Raw genomic sequence first — 20638 nt, forward strand, 5'->3', positions numbered from 1 at the left:
AAAAACCTAAGAGCTGTTAGGATACATTTTTAAGCAAACTGTTGTCTTAGCCAACTTTTACAGTTAATCAATTTGCTTTAATTCAACTAAAGTCTATTTGGCCAAAATAACTTCTAATCCAGACTGGTCCAGGGCAGAGTGTGCCACCACCCTCAGAGGGAAGGCTGAAGGCAGAGATAACAAGCAGGATCAAAAGGTAAGGCTCAATAATAAAGAACAGGCAAGGTGGCCTTGGTAGGTTTGGAAGAGAAAATGCCCGGGGCAGTGGTTCAAAGTGGAAGGAAGTCTTTTATTAGAGTGCACCAAAAGGAACTAGGGATAAAGTGGATTTAGCTCTAGTGGCCTGGACACTCTCCTGGTAGGACAAGGCTGGGGTGAAAAAAAAATAAAATAAAATGCTTCTCCTTCAAGTGAGAGATTTTATTCTTCCATCCACAGCCACAATTCTAGTGAAAGAAGAAAAGGGTTCTGCAGCTGGCCGGTGCAGAATGGAGACACCAGCGCTGCTTTCTGGACACTTCGGTTCCCCTGAAGAGTTAGAAGGCAAAATCCCATTCGGTCAGAGGAAGCAGAGGTAGTGGTTGAGGGGGTTCTGCATGAAGAGAAGCAAGCCAGATCTCAGGGGTAGAGGCCTCAGGCAGCGCAGCTCAGCTTCTAGAGAACTGGTTAGCAGTGACCATCAAGAGCCAGGGCTGCCTCAGGTTTGACAGTCTTACGGATGAACCTTCATATGCTCAGGATTCACTCTGCACCAATTACTGCGCCCTGAGAACAGGCAAGCCTCCTGGGCAGCCTCTATCCACTCATCAGATGACTGCTGGGCTGGCGTGGCTGCTAACGAAGGCCGAGGCAGCCCACAGAAAGACACAGGCATCACTGCAGAGGTGCTCCATGGGAAGAAAAGCAGGACTGTATTCGTGTTCAGTCACAGAAAAAAAAAAAAAAAGTGTGAAAACAGCACGCGGATGAATCAGTCCTGCTTCACCAAACAGCAAGCAGGAGAGACTAGACTATCTGACAAGCAGTGCCAGTGCAGCTGAAGAGCCATTAGGAAAAACACTAAGCGGGACCTACCTATTCCATACCATACACCAAGACAAATGAACCAAATGTTAAAAGCTAAGATGGAAATGGCAAAAGGACACACATCAACATGAATTTGTTCATAGACTTGGAGTGGTGTTGGGTTTTCTAACTGACAAATTCTAGAAGTCACTAAAGTCGATACTGACAAATCCAACCATATATTTTTCAGCCGACATGACAATAAGGCCGCAAGCAAAGTTCTTAGGCGACAGAAAAGCGACAGGAACACGGTGTGGCTCGGACCGCACAGGCAGATATTTATACTGTAACCAAGACTGCACAGGGATGTTCAGCTCCCTCCACCCCCAAAACATGGCAAAGGCTCTAAAAGTCACTTCACAAAAAGGAAAGGGAAATGGCTCTTAAACATAGGAAAAGGTGTTCACACTTACTCATAAAGAGAAACAGAAAGTAAAACCACGCTAACATTTTCACTTACCAGACTGAAAAAAAAAATCCCAAAGTTAAAGAATGTACTTTGTTGGCAAGAATATGCATTAATCTGGTATTTGCCTATATTGCAAGAGAGGTATACATTTTACAACTTCTGTGGAGTGCAATTTGGCCATATTTATCAAGATACTATGATGTGTAGTCTTTCGCCCAGCGGCCCACTTCTAGGAATTTTACAAATACATTTGCACAAGTATGAAATCATCTTCACAGCTTAAGTATTTATTATGACAATACTTTTAACTACATACTTCAAACTTCCCAAACGTCTATCAGTACAGACCAGCTAAATAAATGATGATGCGCCGTCAACCGTGCGGGAGCAACCTCTAAGACACATTATTAAGCGGAACATGTCTAAGACTCCTTCCACTGGTATGGAACCAACTCCAAGACATGCTGTTAAGTGAAAAAGTCAGGGCAGCACGGACATGCCCTATTTGTCTAACAAAGGAATACTGACTTCATGTCTGCCCCAGCGTTGAGATGTACTTAAAACCTCTAGAGAAGTTCAGGTGAGAGGCAGGGGAAAAGGAAACTTCTCACTCCTCAATGTTTAATGGTTTGTATCACGCAACTATACCCTTTCAAAACTTAAATCCTCAAATGTCTAAATGTGTGATGTAGCTAAAATTCAAGGACCTAGTCCATGTTCTCCAGTCTATGGCCCCGCCGCCTGTGGGTGGCACATACACACATGGCTTGAAGTACGTGTGAGAAAGTCACTGATGGGAACGCTAATATGACAAGGACAGGGACAGTGAAGGAGAAAGGAAGGATGAAGTCTTGCAACAGCCTTTCGGATGGATGGCTCATCAAAACAAAGAAGCAAGCCAGAGAGGAATTCTTGAGGGTGGGAGTGGGAGTCTGAAAGCAGGGCAGGGGCTGTCTGTAAAGTGCATGCATGGGAACAGGAAGACTTCAGTTCAGACCCCTACATCCGTGTAGAAAGCCACACGAGCTGCAGCCATGCACACCTGTAATCCTTGAGCTGGGGACCTCGGGCGGAAACACAGGATTCTCAACGCTCACCAGCCAGCTAGCCTAGCCCGGTCTATCAACTCCAGGGTCAGGGCGAGACTCTGTTAAAAAATAAAATAAAACAAAATAAAATACCCCAAACATGAATACACACTCTCACAACAACGCAAACACATGCATAGATCACACACACAGACACACCTGCGACCGCAGACAAAAGCAGTGCAACAGTTCCTTTGAATAGCTGAATTGGTTCTACATTCAAGCACAGATGTCGGTGTGTGTGACTCCGGCATGCCAGAGTCTCCACAGGCGAGGCCAGCGGCAGCACAGACAGGGTAGAGCAGGCTTTCTCTGCACTTCTTATGCCTGAACCATGAGTAAAACGACCTCAGAAGGCTTGGAAGGCTACAACGTGGGTAAAAATACTGAAAAGAGAATATTTTGAATAAGCTTCTTGCAATCCAGTTTCACAGGTTCATCAAATGTTCACAGAGCATTTACTCTGATAAAGAACTGCTTTGAGGGCTCTGTAAAGTCATCAAAAGAAACAGCAATTCCAAAGAATTCAGAGATCCAAGACAACTGGAACAAAAAGACATTTGGAAGGAGTTTGAGACAAGCATCTATCAAAAAATGTTTGAAAAATTAAAAAGTCAATTTCACAGCTACAAAGAGTATTGGTGCTATGGTAAATACATTGCAAATTTTATCCAGTTTTTCTATTGTAGTTTTTTTTTTTTAAGATGGTGATTAGCATGGGAATTTAAAATAATAATTATTTTCAGAAATTAGGAAAAATAGGACAGTTTATTCCATTTTACTACACTTAAATAGTAGAAATCTTTAAAATATGGCTTTCTATTCTCCTCACCACAGTTGATAAAATAGGAAAACATAACTGGAATAGAGAACTAATCTAGAACAGATGTCAGGGAAGAATTTTTCCAGTACTGAACTATAAACATGCAGAATAAATACTGGAAAATGTACTATGGTAAAAAAAAAAAATCAGAATCAGTTACTAATTACATGATCTAAGTAGGAAACCAGATACCTAAATATGTGGAACAGGCCTTTTAAAAATAACCCTAATGGACAAATTGTGTCTTTACTATCCAAACCTGACTTAGACAATACAGAAACCTGCAATCTGCTAAAATTCCAAACTTTCCAATGCCTACAACGCTGGGCTATTCATCCAGAAGATGAATCCAACCACAGAAGCAGCAAGCTCACAAGCAGAATCCCCTGTGCTTTTCCTCATCGCTTTGCCAGAATTTCTTCCACTTGATATGCTCTTGGAACTTCTCGGTGGTGACCTGCCCGTATAGTCCACTTTTTCTGCTCACACTCAACCGGACACGAAAAGACTTACATCCCGTCTCAGCACCACTAATTCTTCTCTAGGAAAAAGCCAGAGGACAGCTCTGGCCCGGCTGCCACTCCTGAAATACAGATTATGCCTAGCATGCAGGAAGGATCAGGAAGGAATGAAGAGCAGCAAACAACAGAACCAGCTCCAAGAAAGTTTGCTAATTTGTATGAAGTCAATTTGTGACTCATCCATATTCAGATGAATGTTCAAAGACAAATTCCAAGGCTAAATATAACATGACTTTTGGACTATCCAGGCTTCTGCTCATCTCTAGCTTGCGGACAGGGAAAGGGCTGTGATGTTGGCAGTGCACTGACTCTCTCAGACCGCTGAGACCCCACTCACTTAATGGCGGGAGTTCATTACCAATGCAAGCCAGGGCAATTTAATAAACTACTACCCATGCAACTGTACTACCAAAAGCAAAAGTGTTACCCAGAAGAGTTAATGAGGTTCCTGACCATGAACGGGGACTTAAGAGAGGGGGGCAAGGCCGACTCATGGCTCACAGAATTTAACTGGTTCAAAAAGCATTCAACTTTAGGATATACAAGATCATAAGGGAAACTCAACACTGTCACTTACAGATCCTGACAGTTGGGCCCCTAAAAGATCAATGTACCAAGATTTGGTGGCTTCACAGGAGCCAAGGGCAGTCCCCGCTGTAGAAAAACAGCTAAGAGCTCTGTCCTCTTAGCCTCTCACTTTTGGAGAAATGAAAGAAACCAAACTTCTATGTGTGAGGCCATATTTTTTTTTTCACAGCTGGAATAATGGGCAAGCATTGAGCATTTAGCAAAATCTAAACTGGCTTATTACACACAAGCAATAACTTTTACCTTCTAAATGATTGTGGTCTTCCAGTGACTAGGGAAAGCATGACTAACAAATCAAATAATCTTTTAAACTACATTACAAGCCTATCCTGGCCATTAGCATTACAGGTAGATAGGAAGTCATTAAGGAGACTGTAGAATATTATAAACTCTTACACCATAAAGTAGTCTTTCCATCTTAGGTTACATCCTAGAAATGTTTCTATAAAATCAGAAAATGTTCCTGCTTTGTTGTTTTTGCTTGTTAAAGTAAGTACTTTGAGTTACATGAGCTTCTGACAAATCATAAGCCCCAAATCTTCGGCCACTTCATCTCCCCACATAACAGCGGCAGACAAGCCTATGTCAATGTTTGAAAAGATAAGAAATTCTGCAATTTTTGCATCTGATTGAACATAGATGTCATAGTTCCCAATTTTCTAAGTCTCCCCAGGAAGACAGTAGCACTTGCAAGCCTACAGCATCCACAGTTCATTGTTGAAAGCAGCATAAGAGAAAGTACAGATAGAGAGGAAAGAGCTTAGATCAGAGTAAGAGTCAAACCAAAAGTCTGCCAGGAAAGAAAAGAAAAGATCACAGCAAAGCTTCCTACGCAACAAGCCAAACTGTCATTTCCTTGTATCACCACGCAGCTGTCTGCGCTTCTGGCGGGCACCTTGACAAGCTGTGTTCAGTCAGGAATATGAAAAGTTCAGGTAAAGCAAACAATGCCAGTGACCTCAAATATATCCATCCACACCAAAAATGCCCTATCCATACCTCTGCAGCATGAATTACTGCAGCAGCCGTCTCTCTGTGTTCAAGTTAGATAGGCATATTTTATGACTATTTATTATCTGTGAACAGAAATTTCAGGGATGTGTGAGGCAGGTTTTCTGAAGCTTGCGATTTGACCGGGTTGTAAGCTATGGAGAAAAGAGAATTAAAAAGCAGGAAAATGAGAAAGATATGAAAGACTCGAGCAGTCTGGTTCTTCATAAGCTCATTTTAGAGGCTGAATAAGATTTCAGTAAGTGGAGAAGGAGGAGAAGGGTATCTGTTTTAAAAAGAGGACTGTGGAAGGCTGTGGAAGGAAGAGTGAGAAGAGCAGTTCAGCTCTGACAGGAAGTCTGGAATTAATAGGCCTCTGGGCTTTGGGGAGACACAATCCACTTTGAAGGCCATAGGTGACAAAACAAAAGGTGTAGTTTAGAAAGACCAATCTGACAATGATAGAATTGATTTGAAAGTTTACAATGGTCACTGAAATGGCTGAAGTAAGTGTGTGTGTGTGTGTGTGTGTGTGTGTGTGTGTGTGTGTGTGTGACCTGAAGTTAGTAAATGTCATATGTACATGTTTCGGTGTGTACATGTGTGTGTGTAGTATAGGACCTCTATACTGGTTTTAAAAAACACGGGCTTATAGACTTATAACTCAAAACTTATTTTCCTTAGATGACAACATCTGGCTTGCAATATCAGTGTGTGTGTGTGTGTGTGTGTGTGTGTGTGTGTGTGTGTACAATGCACAGGTGTGTATAGGGTGTATGCACATGACTGGGTACTCACGCGTGTGGAGGTTGGGAAGGGCTCAAGCCTCCCTCTGTAGCTGTCCATCTTATTCTCTTGAGATCGGGTCTCTCATAGAAGCAGAGTTTTACTCTGCTTTGACTAGCCAACAGGCTCCTGGGATCCACATGTCCTGTGTGCCTGAGCTGCAGGCACAGAGCCGTGAACGGCTTTTAACATAGGTGCTGGAGATTCGAACCCTGATCCTCCTGCTTGCACGGCAACTGCTCTTACACACTGAGCCACCTCCCCAGCTCCTGGATTATTTTTTTTCACCTTTCCTTATTTGTAACAGTAACCATTCTGTACACACTAGCAAAACAACAAGATTACACTGCATTCTTCTCAGAACAGTTTTTTTAAAATATACTTTGCTAAAACAATTGCTTTATATCACACACACACACACACACACACACACACACACACACCAAATTTCCTCAAATCCCTTATTTTATTTTGCATGAGACATATATCTCTTTTTTTTTTTCTTGCAGGCATATTAGAGCTACAAATATACAGCAAAATGAAATGGTTTTCTTACAAATCTATAATAATTTCTGTAAAGATAGTTTTTAACAGACTGGCTGTTTAAAAGGTAGAAATTGCTTTCTTTACTTTCTTTACTAGAACATGCATGGATGTCCTTTTTCCTAGAAAAAGGACTGAACTTGGAATGTTTTCATTATGCCACAGATTAAGGTACTTATTCTATTTGGTTTCTCAAAATGGATGATTAGCTGCATCAGTATTGAATTTCACTTAAAAATATTATAATAAAAAGTAATCTACATTTCTTTTTTTTAAAAAAAAAAAGCATTGCATGAGCCTCATAGAATATTATTTCCTTCTTGTAGTAAATCAAAGCTTTAAAATGCAGAAAAGAATGGATATGAACATATATTTAAAAAAAATAACAGGAAATTTCTATTTGGTGCATGGAAAGAACTGCCTTTGTTTGGGGACCTTTGATTAAACAGCGGGTATTTGATCTATAAGAGAGCCCTGTCTCTGCTTACACTACTTTCCTCTTGAGTTTCAAAGACTTGTCAGTTATCAATAACCACTACAAACTCTCCAATGGTGAATCCGGCTTCCCACTCTTAGGAGTCCCAGCCGGGAACAGCAGCCTAGCTCATCCCAACTGAATATGCGTGTGCGTGTGCGTGTGTGTGTGTGTGTGTGTGTGTGTTCACGCGCGCCAGGGTAAGTCCCAAAGGCATACTCACTCAAAGACAAAATCTATACCTAGAGATTCCCGGCCAGCTAAGGGTGAAAGTTATTATTTTTTTTTTTTAAGGCAAACAAGGATGATGGTTTCCCCTCCACTACCACCACCCGGGGGGGGGGGGGGGGTTCGCTGTTTTTCATACAGAGAGCCCTAAGTGTTAAGAGTGGGAGATGATCCTTCTTCAATTCAGGGGTGTCTATGATGTTGGGTTCTGTTATCAACACACATGCAAGCGGTGTTGCCGTGGATCTGGTAAATGTTCAGGCTCTCTGCTACAGCAACAGGGTAAACTTCAGTCTCAAGCCAGGAACTCAGGACACTGGAAGCCCCCAGTTCACGTGAACAAAGTTAAGTGACTTTATGACAACCTGAGTAAGCAAGGACCTGTTACACACTAAGTTAGAAAGTATTCTGTAGGAGCGTATTCTGTAAGTCCATGGAAAGATGTCACGTCGCCTAAAAACTGTACCTAATTTTAGGGTTGTTATTAGCGTGATTCCAGCCCTGCATGAGATTCTAAAGTGAAGGGGAATGGGAGGGGTGCAGAACACAGATGAAGTTTTACAGCATGGAAATAAAAGTATTTTTAAACCTTAAGGGTGAAGAGTTAGGCAAGAAGTAATACGTGGAAAACTGTCAAGTGCTCGTCTACACACCCACCCACCAGATACCATCGCAGCCGGCTGGGGGAGTCTCCCTCTTCTTGCCTGACAGCTTCACTTTCTTTGAGGTCTGGAACTGGTGATCACACTGGTCCGTCATGGTATTTTCAGTTAACAAAGCGTTTACTCAAGAGGGGGAAAAAAGGCACAAAGGAGCGGGGCAGCTGCCGCTGCACCCATGATGCAAGTGCAGGCTGAGCCCCGGGCCGCCACCGCCGCCTCGACTCCTCCGTGACGTCCGGGATGGGTATCCCCGGCTCTCAGGAAGTGGTGGCCGCAGGCAGCTCCGCCTCCTCGCAAGTCAGGGCCGGCCGGGCGGGTCGGGTGGCGGGACCTCGCCCGGAGCTTCGCGGAACCCGGGGCGGGCGGACGGGGATCACCGCGCGCGCGCCCGAGCCCGCGCCTCCCTCCAGCCCCCTACCCTCGGCCCCCACGCCGCCCCGCACCGGACAGGAGTGGAGCCGAGTTACAAGATGGCGACTCCGCGGTCCGCCCTCCGGGGCAGAGCCGGGGCGCCCCTGAACGCGGGCGGGCGGGCGCGCGCGCTCCCGGGGCCCCACTAAAAATAGCCGGGAGCCGTCTATATTTGGTTCGCCGGATCCCGGCGCGGCCGCGCGCGCCCCGCCCCGCCCCGCCCCGCGCCGCGCCGCGCTGAATGGAGACGGGAGGGGGGCACCGAGGGGAACCTACTCCGCTATCTGCCGCGCGCGCCGCCGCCCGGGCCCGGCCAAGCGCCCGATTTAGTAACATCGCCTGCGTCAATCACGCGCCTCGCGTGCGTCAGCGCCGCGCGGCTCCGGGCCCCGCTCCCCCAACCCCCAGCCTCTGAATGGATACAATGTAGGAGCGCCCTCTTTCCTTCGGGGCGGGGATGGGAACGCACCCGCGGGCGGGGGGCTCGGCCGCTCGGGGCTGGGCCGGCTTCGCCAGCGTCCTCGCCCGGTCCTAGGGCACGGCAGCCTGCCGAAGTGAAAGTGGAGGCGGGGACGTCCGGAGACGCGTGACGCGCTTGTTTTGGTTTTGGTTTTTTTTCGACTCTCTGGTCCCAGCTCGGACCATCTCCGGTTCTGAAGCATGTGCTATGACAAGGGGATCCTCTTCCCCCGCAAACCCCCAACTTTGCCACCCACGCGCTCGAGTGCTGGGACAAGTCAGAAAAAAAAATGCCCTTTGGGGTTCAGGCAGAGCTCTAGAGACCGCGTCTGCCTGGTTGTTTCATTCAAACATTTCCTTCGTGAAAAAGTCGCTCCCGAGGGAGGTGCTCCCACTTAGCAGCAATCCTTGCAACTAAGAGTTCTTAACTCGGTCACATTTTGTTTTGTTTTGTTTTTATTTTGCTTGTTTTGTTTTCAGCAAGACGGTGACCCCATCTCCAGGAAGAAATTGCTGTCCCTCCTAGGGTCTCCCAGGCTTTCTGCACACTTAGAGGACAAATGTGCCTCCGAAAGACCGCAGGAGGTCCCCCGGGGACAGGTCGAGGAAGCCTGTCGATTGGTCTTGCAATCTTTCATTTTGAGAGCTGATAGGGGAGGCGTCGGCAAGCCTCAGGGAAGTGGAAGCGCGAGTGGGGCTCCAGGTCGGACCCGGCTCCCACGGGGAGGAGAGGCGAGGTGTGCAACAGCCAGGCTCGGCCAGCTGCTCAGCACGTGTGCTGTGTTTGTTTTATATAGAGTTTCTCGTGCAGCGCGCGCGGGATGTGCACTTCTCAGGATTAGAAAGTGTCCAGTAAAGAACCTCACACCCCAAAGTGTCAAGAAATAAAATCTCGTCCCTGGAGTTGCATCCCAGTGCGAAAACACCAGCAACAGACAGGAGGGGGAGCAGGCAAACCAGCCTAGGCTCAGGGGCCAGAGGGGTGTAAACAGCCTCCGAACCGCCGCACGCGGTAAGCCCGGCTGCACCTCGGGGACTCTTCGGGCTGGTGCCAGGCTCCCTCGGCAGCGACTGCCAGGTCACTCGGAGGAGCCGGCTGGCACAGCCTTTCCTCTCGGAAGAGCTGTCCTCTGCCTTACCCCCTCGAGCTGGCCCGGCGCCCCGAGGCAGCCTCGGAGACCAGCCAGCCGCGCTCCTCCAACGCTGCTCCACCCGGAGCCTGACAGCAGGGCGGGCCCGCCTGACCCGCCGAGGGCTCCGGTGGAGCGGCGCGCTGCCAGGCGGCTCGGTGCGCACGGGGCGGCCCCGCCGAGCCCGGAAAGCCCGGGGGCCGCGGCTGCCACGGTGCGGCCGTGCGGAGGGCCGGGGTGGGGGTGAGGGGACGCGCACTCGCGCACACAGACACACACACACACACAGAGACAGACACACAGACAGACACAGACACACACACACACACACACACACACACACACACACCCTCGCACACGCGGAACCGGCTGGGCCAGGGGAGGGAGGAGGAGGGTGACGTAGCGTCCCATGGCGTCACATTGACGTCTCGCATTCCAGGCACTCTATGGAGAGGCCGCTAGGGCTCCTGTGGCATAAATGACGTGCCGGGAGAGCGGGCGAGCGCGCAGCCGGGAGAGCCGAGTCTCCTGCCTCCCGCCCCCCACCCCTCCGGCGCCCGCTCCTCCTCCGCTCCCCGCACGCCGACACGCTCGCCGCCGCTCGGCCACTCGCGCTCGCAGAGCCGCGCGCGCTCGCCCGCTCCGCACACACGCTCCGCTCTCGCCCGCGCGCTCACACCCCTCTCGCCCGGCGCCCTCGCCGGTGCCGCGCCGCAGCCGCAGCCGGACGCCCCTCCGGGGCTCGCTCGGCGGCGCCGACCCAGCCGGCGGCGGACGTGGGAGCCGCGGCCGCGTCGTCCCCCCCGGGTGGCGGCGGCCGGAGACTGGACGCCGGCGGCAGCTCTCCCATGAGTTGGGATCGCAGCATCCCCCGCCAGCAGCTCCGCGCCCCCGCCAGCCGCCGGGCTCGGGCCCCGCAGCTCTTCCAGGACAGCGGCTGCCACTCTGCCCCCGCTCCGGATCTCTAGAAACTCGCTCTAAAGACGGAACCGCCACAGCACCCAAGTACGTACGCTCTGCCCGGTGGGTGTGGGGACTTGCTCAAAAGTTGGCGCGCTGGGAAGCGTCGCTCCCGAAATTGACAACTTTGAGTGTGGGGCGCCTCCCCCCCCCCCCACGCCGCCTCCCCGCTCAGGCTTCGCTCGCCCAGCGGCCGGTGGGTTCCAGGCTGAACCCCCCCCCCCAGCCGGTCCTCCCCCCCTGTGGGGAGGGGGACTCTGGAGCTTGGGAGAGAGTCCTCTCCCCACCCGGAGAGGCGAAAAGCCTCTAACAAAGGGGAGGACCTGGGTCTGCGCGGCGGCGGCCCCGGCGTTGTAATTCAGGGTATTTCGGCTCCAGTTGTCATGGTAATGATGCTCTCGGCGGCGGCGGCGGCGGCGGCGGAGTTGAAGCCCCGGTGATGAACGGCAGTAATTTTCCTGCCTTTTAAGTGGGACTGGAAATAGGGACTCTGGTGAGTCCGAGTTAATGTGCCTAATGGTGAAACGGAGCTGGTTGTCTGGGAGAGGGCTGGGGGGGACGGGGCCTGGGCCGCGGCGGCCGGAGCGCGCCCGGGCGCCGGGGGAGCTCGGCGAGCAGGCCGTAATTGTAGGAATGCGGCTCATTGTATTGAAATGAGCCCGGGGCTCCGCTCGGCACGTCCGCCCGGCGTCGCCGGCTCGCCGCTTCGCGCTCTCCCCCACGGGAGTAATCGGCTGTAATTGCCGACTCTAGCGCCCCGACACGCGTGGGGACGGCGTGCCCTCTCCTCCGGGGCCCCGGCTGGTGTGGGAAAGGCTCGCGGTACTTTTCAGTGCGCTCTCGGAGAAGTTGCTCCGAGCGTTGGACTCCTGGTGGCAAGGAAAGTTCTGGGCGGCGAGCGGAGCCGAGCGGAGCAGCGCGGCCGGCCGGGCGCGCAAGGGCTCCTCCCGGACCCGCTGGGAGGCTAGGCGGCCCGGAGGCAGCTCGCGGCCGCGGGCCCCCCGTTTCCAGGCCCGGTCCCGGAGGGGGCCTTTTGTTCGTGCGCCCGGGTCCTCCCGAGGGGAGAGCGGCGGGGAGAGTGCTCGCCGGCCCCGCGGACGCTCAGGGTGCTGGGGGAGAGGCTACGGAGCTCGGGGCAGCCGTCCCCTCGCTCTTCCGATTCCGGAGGTCCTTTTCCAACCACCGGGGAGTGCTTCTCCAGCCCCGAGCTGGGGAAAGAGACGCTGCCCGGCGCGCGTGCCGAGCACAATGAATGGGGCGACTTTAGTGGAGTTGTCCTAAGCGAACCAGATGCGCGTAACGTCAGCGCCAAAGGACCCCGGGGCCACCGCGCCTGCCCGCCCGCCACGAGCCCCCACGCCCCCCGGGAGCCGGCGCTGGCCCGCGGGGCTTCTCCCCCGGGTCTGCCTCGCTCACTCTGTCTTTCTGAGAATCTGGCCCTGTCGGCCGGCCCCTCCGCCTCTCCCGCCCCCGCGCGGCCTCCGCCCCCGCTCCCAGGGGCTGGAAACTCCGCCGAGGAGCCCGGGTCACAATGGTGTGTTTCACGGTTTCCTCCACACGCTTCGCCACGGGGAGGGGAGCCCGGGGGTGTTCCCTTCGTCTGCCCCCGAGGAAGAAAGGGGCTTTGACAGAGGTAGTTATTTCTTCCTAATTTACAACCCCGAGGCTCTGAGCTCCCGGCCCCAGCGGACACGAGCCTGAGCGACGGAACGTGTTTCCAGGCTCAGAGGCTTTGCCTAGGTAACCGGCCGGTCGGGGGGCGGAGGGAGCGACGGGGTGCTGGGCCGGGCGGAGGGGTGGGTGGCGCGCCGGCCTCGGGGAGGAACCCCTTCCCTGGGGAGGCGCGACCCCCGCCCACCCGAGTCCGAGGCCGCCCCTTAGAGAGAGAGAGAGAGACCGCTCCTGAAAGGCTGGGGGCAGGGAAGCCAGCAGACGAGGGGGTGGCGCCGCTGGAGGACCCCCTCCTTTGAAGGTGCGCGAGAGTGGGGGCTAGGAGCACATGCTCCAGCTGTGGAAAGATCCGCTGGTGCCGGCGCTTTGGCGAGCGCGAGGTTTCCGTCGGGCCGGGGACGGCGAGGGAATCCCCCATTTCCTGGCCGTCGAGAATTTCCTAGACCTGGGGAACCCGAGCCCCTTCCTCTCCGCCAACAGACTCGGGTGCGGGAGTGGCGGGAGAGGAGGCCTAGCCCAGTCTTGGGTCCAGCGCTCCCCAGAAGTCTTTCGGTTAGTCGAGGATCGGATTGCCCACCGGGGGTGGGGCACGTCCCTGACCTTTGATCTGCGCCCACCCCGGGCCAAGGGGGCGCTCTACGCCGGAGTCAGGGGCGACGGGAGACCTCCTCCCCGCCAGCTAAGCTGCGCTTCCAGCTACAAAGTTTCACTCTGCTTCGCCCAGGCGCTGCTCTGGGCGTCCTCCGGAATGCACCCCCTCCGAGCCACCCGGTGGCCCGGACCCTGCAGCCGCCCACCCTCGGGGACACCGCCCGCTGAGTGCGGGGACCTCCCTGGGCCCGCTGCGGCCGCCAGCTCAGGCCTCTTCCCTCCCGCCCTTCTGTTTGCTTGACCCCTGGCCCTCCGAACTCCCGGCTAATGGAAGGGAAGCGCCATTAGCATTTAGAATGAAAAGCGCAGACTTTGTTAATTCCTCGGGGCATTCACGCATTCGTTCCGGACCTTGTGCATTTCCTACACGGCGTGTAAAATTTGTGTTTGGGGAGTGGGGGCTGTCGGAGTTGAAAAATGGCTATTTTCTTCTGCGTTCTCACTGGCACGGCCCCCTTCCCCAAATTCGGGCCACGTTCGTTCCACCAGTGTTCCCCTTACTTCGGTCTCCCTGACTTCGCAAGCCGAGAACCAACAGCGGGCGTAAAAGGATCAGTTTCTGGGCGACGACCGGCTACGGGGCTCTTTAACATCCGATCGCATACCACAAAAGGGCCGTGAGCTCAGTGGGTGCCAGCCTCCTACCTTCAGCACCCCCGGGGCAACGAGACGTCTCTTGCCCTCAGTGAGCCCTCAGCACTTTCACTTAACCTTCCGATAGTTCTTCGTAAGGATCCACACGTCTTTACAGGTCCCCCGTCCCCATCCCATTCACCCAGCCCTGGGGATGACCCAGCCTAGGCTCACTCCAATCTCTGTCCCCTCTCTCGGTGCCTGCAGAGCCCACTGTGGGAGAGCGCAGCCCGACCAGCCCGGGCGCCGAGCCTGGACCCTCCACAGAGCCGGGCAGCACCGCGGCTGCTGCATCTAACCCGACGCCCCCGCCTCCTACCCTCTCAGCATCCGCTGGAGAGACCCCCAGCCCCACCATTCAGCGCGCAAGATACCCTCCAGGTAGGTCTGAAGCCCTCCTGCCTCCTGCACACGGGGGAAATGGGCGGGGAAATCAATACCCAGCGGTCACTCTGGCCAACCTGTCCGGTGCCAGCGCAAGGCTGCTGGCCCCGCATGTCACGGCACAGGTGGCGTCCTGGCACAGCTCTGCTGTGTGCCACACCCCGTCGCTACCAGTCGGAGCAGGGAGATCACACCAAGCACGTCTCAAACTTACGTTTTCTAAAAAGAGCAAATACCCCAAGAGATTAGGATATGTTATGCTTTTAATGACTTTATTTTTGTCCTTTTATATCTAATATATTCATTTAAGGGATCACTTGGGGAGAGAGGGGACATTTTTATTGATCTAAAACCTGAATCACGTGTGGTGCAGGACTTTGGATAGTTGAGGCTCAGAGGCAAAGGGAAACCCATGTGAGCTACAGACAGGAGTGAATGTAAAGGCCTCGGGTTTGGTTTGTACCACCCCTCTTATAATTGTTAGAGTCAGGCCTATGCAGGCACCAAAGATGTACAGACATGCTTGCCCTCCTGCTGGAGACCTCAAAAAGACAAAGAGCCGCAGGAAGAGCACAGCAAGGAGGTTCTGAGAGATCCTTAGAGGTGAGGCGGGCTGGGAGGGTGAAAAGGCCAGGCTGTGTGTTCATTCTTTTAAACAGTCAGCTTCCCTTTCCTCCCAAGAACTATCCGCCAAGATAAGGAGTCCCTTAACTCCAAGCTAGCCCTTAAGGCCTCATTTGGCGAGAAAGCAGGCATGAGCTTTTCAACCCTGCTTCTTTCAACAGGCCCTCACCACCTTTTTCAAGTCAAGGTTCCATCCCCTGCACGCATGACTCAATTAGATTTGGAAATGTGGGTAAGAGAGAGATGTCAAAGGAAATGTGAAACACACTCACTTTTCTGTTAATCACACCTTCGCACCACACCCTCCAAGAAGCTGAGCACCTGGGTTTCCTCGGAAAAACCAACCACCAGGAACTCCCCCATGTTACCACTCTGATTTAGCCATAAAAATAAAAGGAAATTTATTAGAAAAAAAAAAGTCATCCACTAAAGCCAGTAACCCTGAGGGCCCCCTTAACTCTCAATATAGCAAGCACCTCGGATACCAGCTGCATGAGGGCCCAGCCTAGGCAGACTGGCAGAGGGACTGCATCTGCTTTGAAAGCGCTTTCTTCTTTTCCCCTCACGGTGAGAAAATACCTAGCCTAACGTGCCTGTTAGAAGAGCTGCTAACTGTTGTTATAAAACAGCTTTCATCTTACCAGGTCAGGGTATCGTCGTATTAGTCAGAACTGGGGAGTGTGTATACACACGCATCTGCACACACACAGTGTAGCAGAGTGGGGTTGGTGGGTGTGCTGTGTTACAGCTGATCTTTTTCTTTGCAGATGGCACCAACTCCCCCGAGTCCATTTCCTGGGCCTACGTGCCCACCTCACCACTTCAGCTGGCTGAAGTCATCCGTAGGGGTCCGGTCTGTGCAGGCTGCGGATCCTGTTTGGAGAAGTGGGTGGGCAGCCGCGACCACACTTGTGTGGGCAGCCTCGGTTGGCACCCAGAAAATGTTAGCGTGTCACTGCCTCCCTTGTCCCACACAGGACATCTTTTCTCACTAACTCACGAGCTCACAAATCAATGTGCTTATGTCTCAGGGAACCGATGGCTTCCTTCTCCCCAGATTAACCAGCAAGACATTTACTTCCTTCCCCTTGGTCCTCCCTGTGGCTAGGGAGACCATTCCACCATGTTTTTTTTTTTTTTTTTTTTTTTAATTCTCTGAGCTTATGAGGGAAAGCATTTGGTATCCAGATCTGATGAGCAGAGCAAGGAAAGGAATGGGTTGTAGTCAGCCCCAGGAGGTCAGTTTTTATCGCTCCTGTGGCCCTTTGGTCAGTCAGGGACCCAGCTGTCTTCCACAGTGAGGAAGCAGGCAAGCTAGGGGCATTCAGTCTTTGCCAGCAGGTGGGAGAAGACTCCACTTCCTCTGCTTCCTGAATTCCAGAGCAGCGAATCCGGCTGGCAGAGGAAGTGTCCACTGGCTCCTGAGCCCCTTTCTCTGTCCCTGCAGATATGCCCTGCGTGCAAGCCCAATATAGCCCTTCGCCTCCGGGGTCTACTTACGCCACGCAGACTTATGGCTCGGAGTACAGCACAGAAATCATGAACCCCGACTACACCAAGCTGACCATGGACCTCGGCAGCACGGGGATCATGGCCACCGCCACGACATCCCTGCCCAGCTTCAGCACCTTCATGGAGGGCTACCCCAGCAGCTGCGAACTCAAACCCTCCTGCCTGTACCAAATGCCGCCTTCCGGGCCCCGGCCTTTGATCAAGATGGAAGAGGGCCGCGAGCATGGCTACCACCACCACCACCACCACCACCACCATCACCACCATCACCACCAGCAGCAGCAGCAGCCGTCCATTCCTCCTCCCTCGGGCCCCGAGGACGAGGTACTGCCCAGCACCTCCATGTACTTCAAGCAGTCTCCGCCGTCCACGCCGACCACACCAGGCTTCCCCCCTCAGGCGGGGGCGCTGTGGGACGACGAGCTTCCCTCGGCGCCTGGCTGCATCGCCCCGGGGACGCTGCTGGACCCGCAGATGAAGGCGGTGCCCCAGATGGCCGCCGCGCGCTTCCCGCTCTTCTTCAAACCCTCTCCGCCCCACCCCCCCGCGCCCAGCCCAGCCGGAGGCCACCACCTCGGCTACGACCCCGCCGCCGCGGCCGCGCTCAGCCTGCCCCTCGGAGCCGCGGCCGCAGCGGGCAGCCAAGCTGCGGCGCTCGAGGGCCACCCCTACGGGCTCCCGCTGGCCAAGAGGACGGCCACGCTGACCTTCCCGCCGCTGGGCCTCACCGCCTCCCCCACCGCGTCCAGCCTCCTGGGAGAGAGCCCCAGCCTGCCATCGCCCCCCAACAGAGGCTCCTCGTCGGGCGAGGGCACGTGTGCGGTGTGCGGGGACAACGCTGCCTGCCAGCACTACGGGGTACGCACCTGCGAGGGCTGCAAGGGCTTCTTCAAGGTGAGAGCGAGCCTCTTGCAGGCGCTTCTACGCCCGCAGCCAGGCCCCCTGCTGGGGTACCTGAGTGGCTGTAGCCACATCCTTGCCCCTGCCAGTGTAAAAGCTACAATCCCACACACCGCGCCTTCCGATTCCCAGGCCTAGAACTTCAGAGCCATTTTCCCAGAGTTTTTTCTAACTTGAAGTTTGTGCACAAGCTGCCCATGAACTTGAGGGGTCTACACCAAACTCCTGGCCTGGTATTGCTTCTGAGCCTTTCTTTCTTTCTTCCTTTCTTTCTTTCTTTCTTTCTTTCTTTCTTTCTTTCTTTCCTTTCCTTTCCTTTCCTTTCCTTCCTTCCTTCCTTCCTTTCTTCCTTCTTCCTTCCTTTCCTTTCCTTTCCTTTTTTCTTTCCTCCTTTTTTTTTTTTTTCTGAACAGGGGCTTCTGCAAATTCTCAAAAGGACCTAAACTTCAACAACGTCCAAACGTCATCATCCCTCCCATGGGCACCCAGAGAATGAGAAAATAGCGCCTGCATGGCAGGCCTGGGCATTTGTGTCTCAGTCTTTGCAGGAAGAGCTGCGGGTCTAGAATTAGGCAGACTTAAGGTTGAATTTTGGTCACTCTAGCTGTTTTTATTCTGCATGCTTTGAAGATAGATGATAGTTATTGTTTCTTAGAGGAGAAAATGGAGATTGAGAGAGGTCATTCAGCTGCCACAGAACTCACACTCCACCTCACAGTGGAGACATGAGGTCAACTCATACACATGAGCTCCCAAGATGCCTCACTGTCATAGTGCTGCAGTGGCGGAATAGAGGGGAGGACAAGTGGCTAGAGGCAGCTTGGGACAGGCTAGTCCATAGAAGGGTGGAAGGTACCCTTGCCAACCCACCCTGACCTCCAGGAACTGTGGCCTCCCTGCATCTGCACACACAGTACTCACCCTGATCACGCTCTCACAGACACAGTGGGGACTTTTACAGTGAGAGTGTCACCAGCCTCCTCATACTTATCAGCAAAGAGACTGCACCCTGGAGAAGTACCCTTGGGGCAGGCTCATGCGGTGATGTGACTAGTGTGTGGGATAGGAAGAGCTGGCTTCTCTTGACTCTAGAGTTCCATAGTCTTTCCATTCCTGGTGTGTGTGTGTGGGGGGGGGGGGGGGGTCAACTTACTTATTCTTTTGCTGTTCTTTCTTTTGTCACCGAGTCTCGGAAGATGGTTCTGAACATTTCTGTGCCATTGTCTGCACACCCTAGCTTACTGATACTTCAAGCACACACAGACCCACACACATGACATAGATGAGGTGGGGTGCTGCCTGAGTGATGAGGACTTGGGAGGCAAATAGAGTATGTTGAGTAGGATGCTGGAATAACCTGGAAGATTCAAATAGGAATCCTAACTTGTCACCTCCAGTTTATAACACTGGACATAAGCCTTCTTTCTAGATCTTAGTTTCCCAACCAGTGGCTCAAACCCACAGAAAGACCATATTAAATAAGATATCAACATACAAAAGCACTTCCTAGTCCTTAGGAGCCACAAAACTAGTAATTATTGAATGAAAACTCTAAGGCACATATGACAATTTTCAAGTCTGTAATTAGACGTACAAACCAACAGGAAGTTGTTTTTGATGTGACAGTCGTTACCACATCACTCATGGGATTGTCTTGGTAAATGAAAGGATACTTGGATGAAGGTGTTGCCACGTTCTGTGCCCCACAGATGCACAGGCTTATGGTGTCTTAAGGGCAGAACTTCCTTTTGATAAGCCACCTAGGTTAGCCTTTGTTTCCCCCCTCAGTTTTATGGGCTGAACCTGAGGCTCTGTGCCCCCTAGGCAGGTGCTCTGTGACTGAGCTAGTCCCTAACCTTGGGTTAGCCCCCCCTCTTTTCTTCCTTTCTTCCTCTCCAGTTATGCAAGGTTTCCCAAAGTGCTTCCACGTGACTACATCCCTTTAGCAGGTCTGAGTTTTATAACATTTCAGTGGAAGTGCTGAAGGGCAATAAATACCCAGCAGGAAGGGAGAGAAGAAAGACACTCCAGGAAGAGATGAATGGAAACCCCACAGTAGAACTGCCCCTAAGCCACAGAGAACTTATCACAACATGAGAGTGTAACACCCCAAGTCTGGAAATATGTAGTAACCTTTTCCCAGCAGCTTCCTTTTTCTTCAGCATTCCCTTGAAAACAGATCTATACTTGAAAGGGTGGGAGCAGGCCGGGGTAGGACCACCCCACAGATCTGTTAATTAAGGGAACTGGAGCTGGATTTACCCAGTGGCTTTCTACCATTAAATTGAATTCTTTAAAAATGTGACATGAAGTGCAGTTAATGATGGGAATTCAGTGATTGACCTGTAACGATCTCTGTCCTTACACTGTGCAGACTTACACAAATGTGGGGACGGCTTCAGGCTGTTGGGAAAATGTACACCTGCAGCAAAATGCCACAGACACTTAATCGGCACAGTGCCTTGGGGATAATGGCAGGAAAGGGTGCTAGAACGTATGGACATATTCTGTGAAAGAGAGCTTCATTCAAAGGCTGCTGAGAATGGGGATGCGGAAACTCAGAAGTCTTTCTTTCCCTCAGAGTCCTGCTTTTTAAACCCTGCAGCTATACCTCAGACTTGATACAGGTTGGCTTTGTCGCTTCTTTACCCATTTCCCCTAGGCAAAAATTAAAAGGTGACAGGGTAAAACGTAATGTGGGAAGTAAGAAGAATGGAAAATAAAGGCCAAAAGTAAAACTAGAATTTTGAACCCAAAACAGATCACTAAGCACAGGTTTCCTAAACTTCATTGAAAACACAGCGCAGATTTCCCAAATAAATTCCAGGGTTCTGCTCTGGGTGGGGTTGTGTAGACTCAGGTCCTTTCGGAATACTTCATACTCAGTGTTAAAAATGCAACCATTTGCACAAAGGTTTTCATAGTTTTTTTAAGCATTATTTTACATTTAAAGTATAAGAGATGTTTAACTACTGCCCCATGTGTTATTTCAAAATTCTATATGATTCAGAAAATGTGATATTATTTTTATCTGCAACATCAAGTTTTATGATGTGTCTTTGATAGTGTGGGTTTTTTTTTTACTGTAATAGCAGTCATTTATGAAATACTGGGGTGTATATAGC

General features: G+C 52.1%; 1 protein-coding gene and 1 long non-coding RNA gene across 2 annotated transcripts in view; one reads left to right on the top strand and one right to left on the bottom strand.

The window, feature by feature from the left end:
* Positions 1 to 366: 366 nt before the first annotated feature.
* On the bottom strand, positions 367 to 2948 carry LOC129675315 (uncharacterized). The gene is made up of 3 exons (XR_008719893.1): positions 2722 to 2948; positions 2517 to 2621; positions 367 to 909 (listed from the first exon to the last, which is right to left on the bottom strand). It is a non-coding gene; the product is annotated as an uncharacterized LOC129675315 (long non-coding RNA).
* Positions 2949 to 11173: 8225 nt separating this feature from the next.
* Positions 11174 to 20638, top strand: part of Nr4a3 (nuclear receptor subfamily 4 group A member 3) — a 38044-nt gene continuing 28579 nt past the window's right edge. Inside the window, exons 1-3 of the mRNA XM_055605354.1 lie at positions 11174 to 11183; positions 14301 to 14474; positions 16549 to 17507. Coding sequence (XP_055461329.1) covers positions 16551 to 17507 — 957 coding nt within the window. The 5' untranslated portion in view covers positions 11174 to 11183; positions 14301 to 14474; positions 16549 to 16550. The remainder of the gene's footprint in view (positions 11184 to 14300; positions 14475 to 16548; positions 17508 to 20638) is intronic.

Source organism: Psammomys obesus, unplaced genomic scaffold, assembly GCF_907164565.1.
Source record: "Psammomys obesus unplaced genomic scaffold, mPsaObe1.curated_primary_1811, whole genome shotgun sequence".
Classification (NCBI taxonomy): Eukaryota; Metazoa; Chordata; class Mammalia; order Rodentia; family Muridae; genus Psammomys; species Psammomys obesus.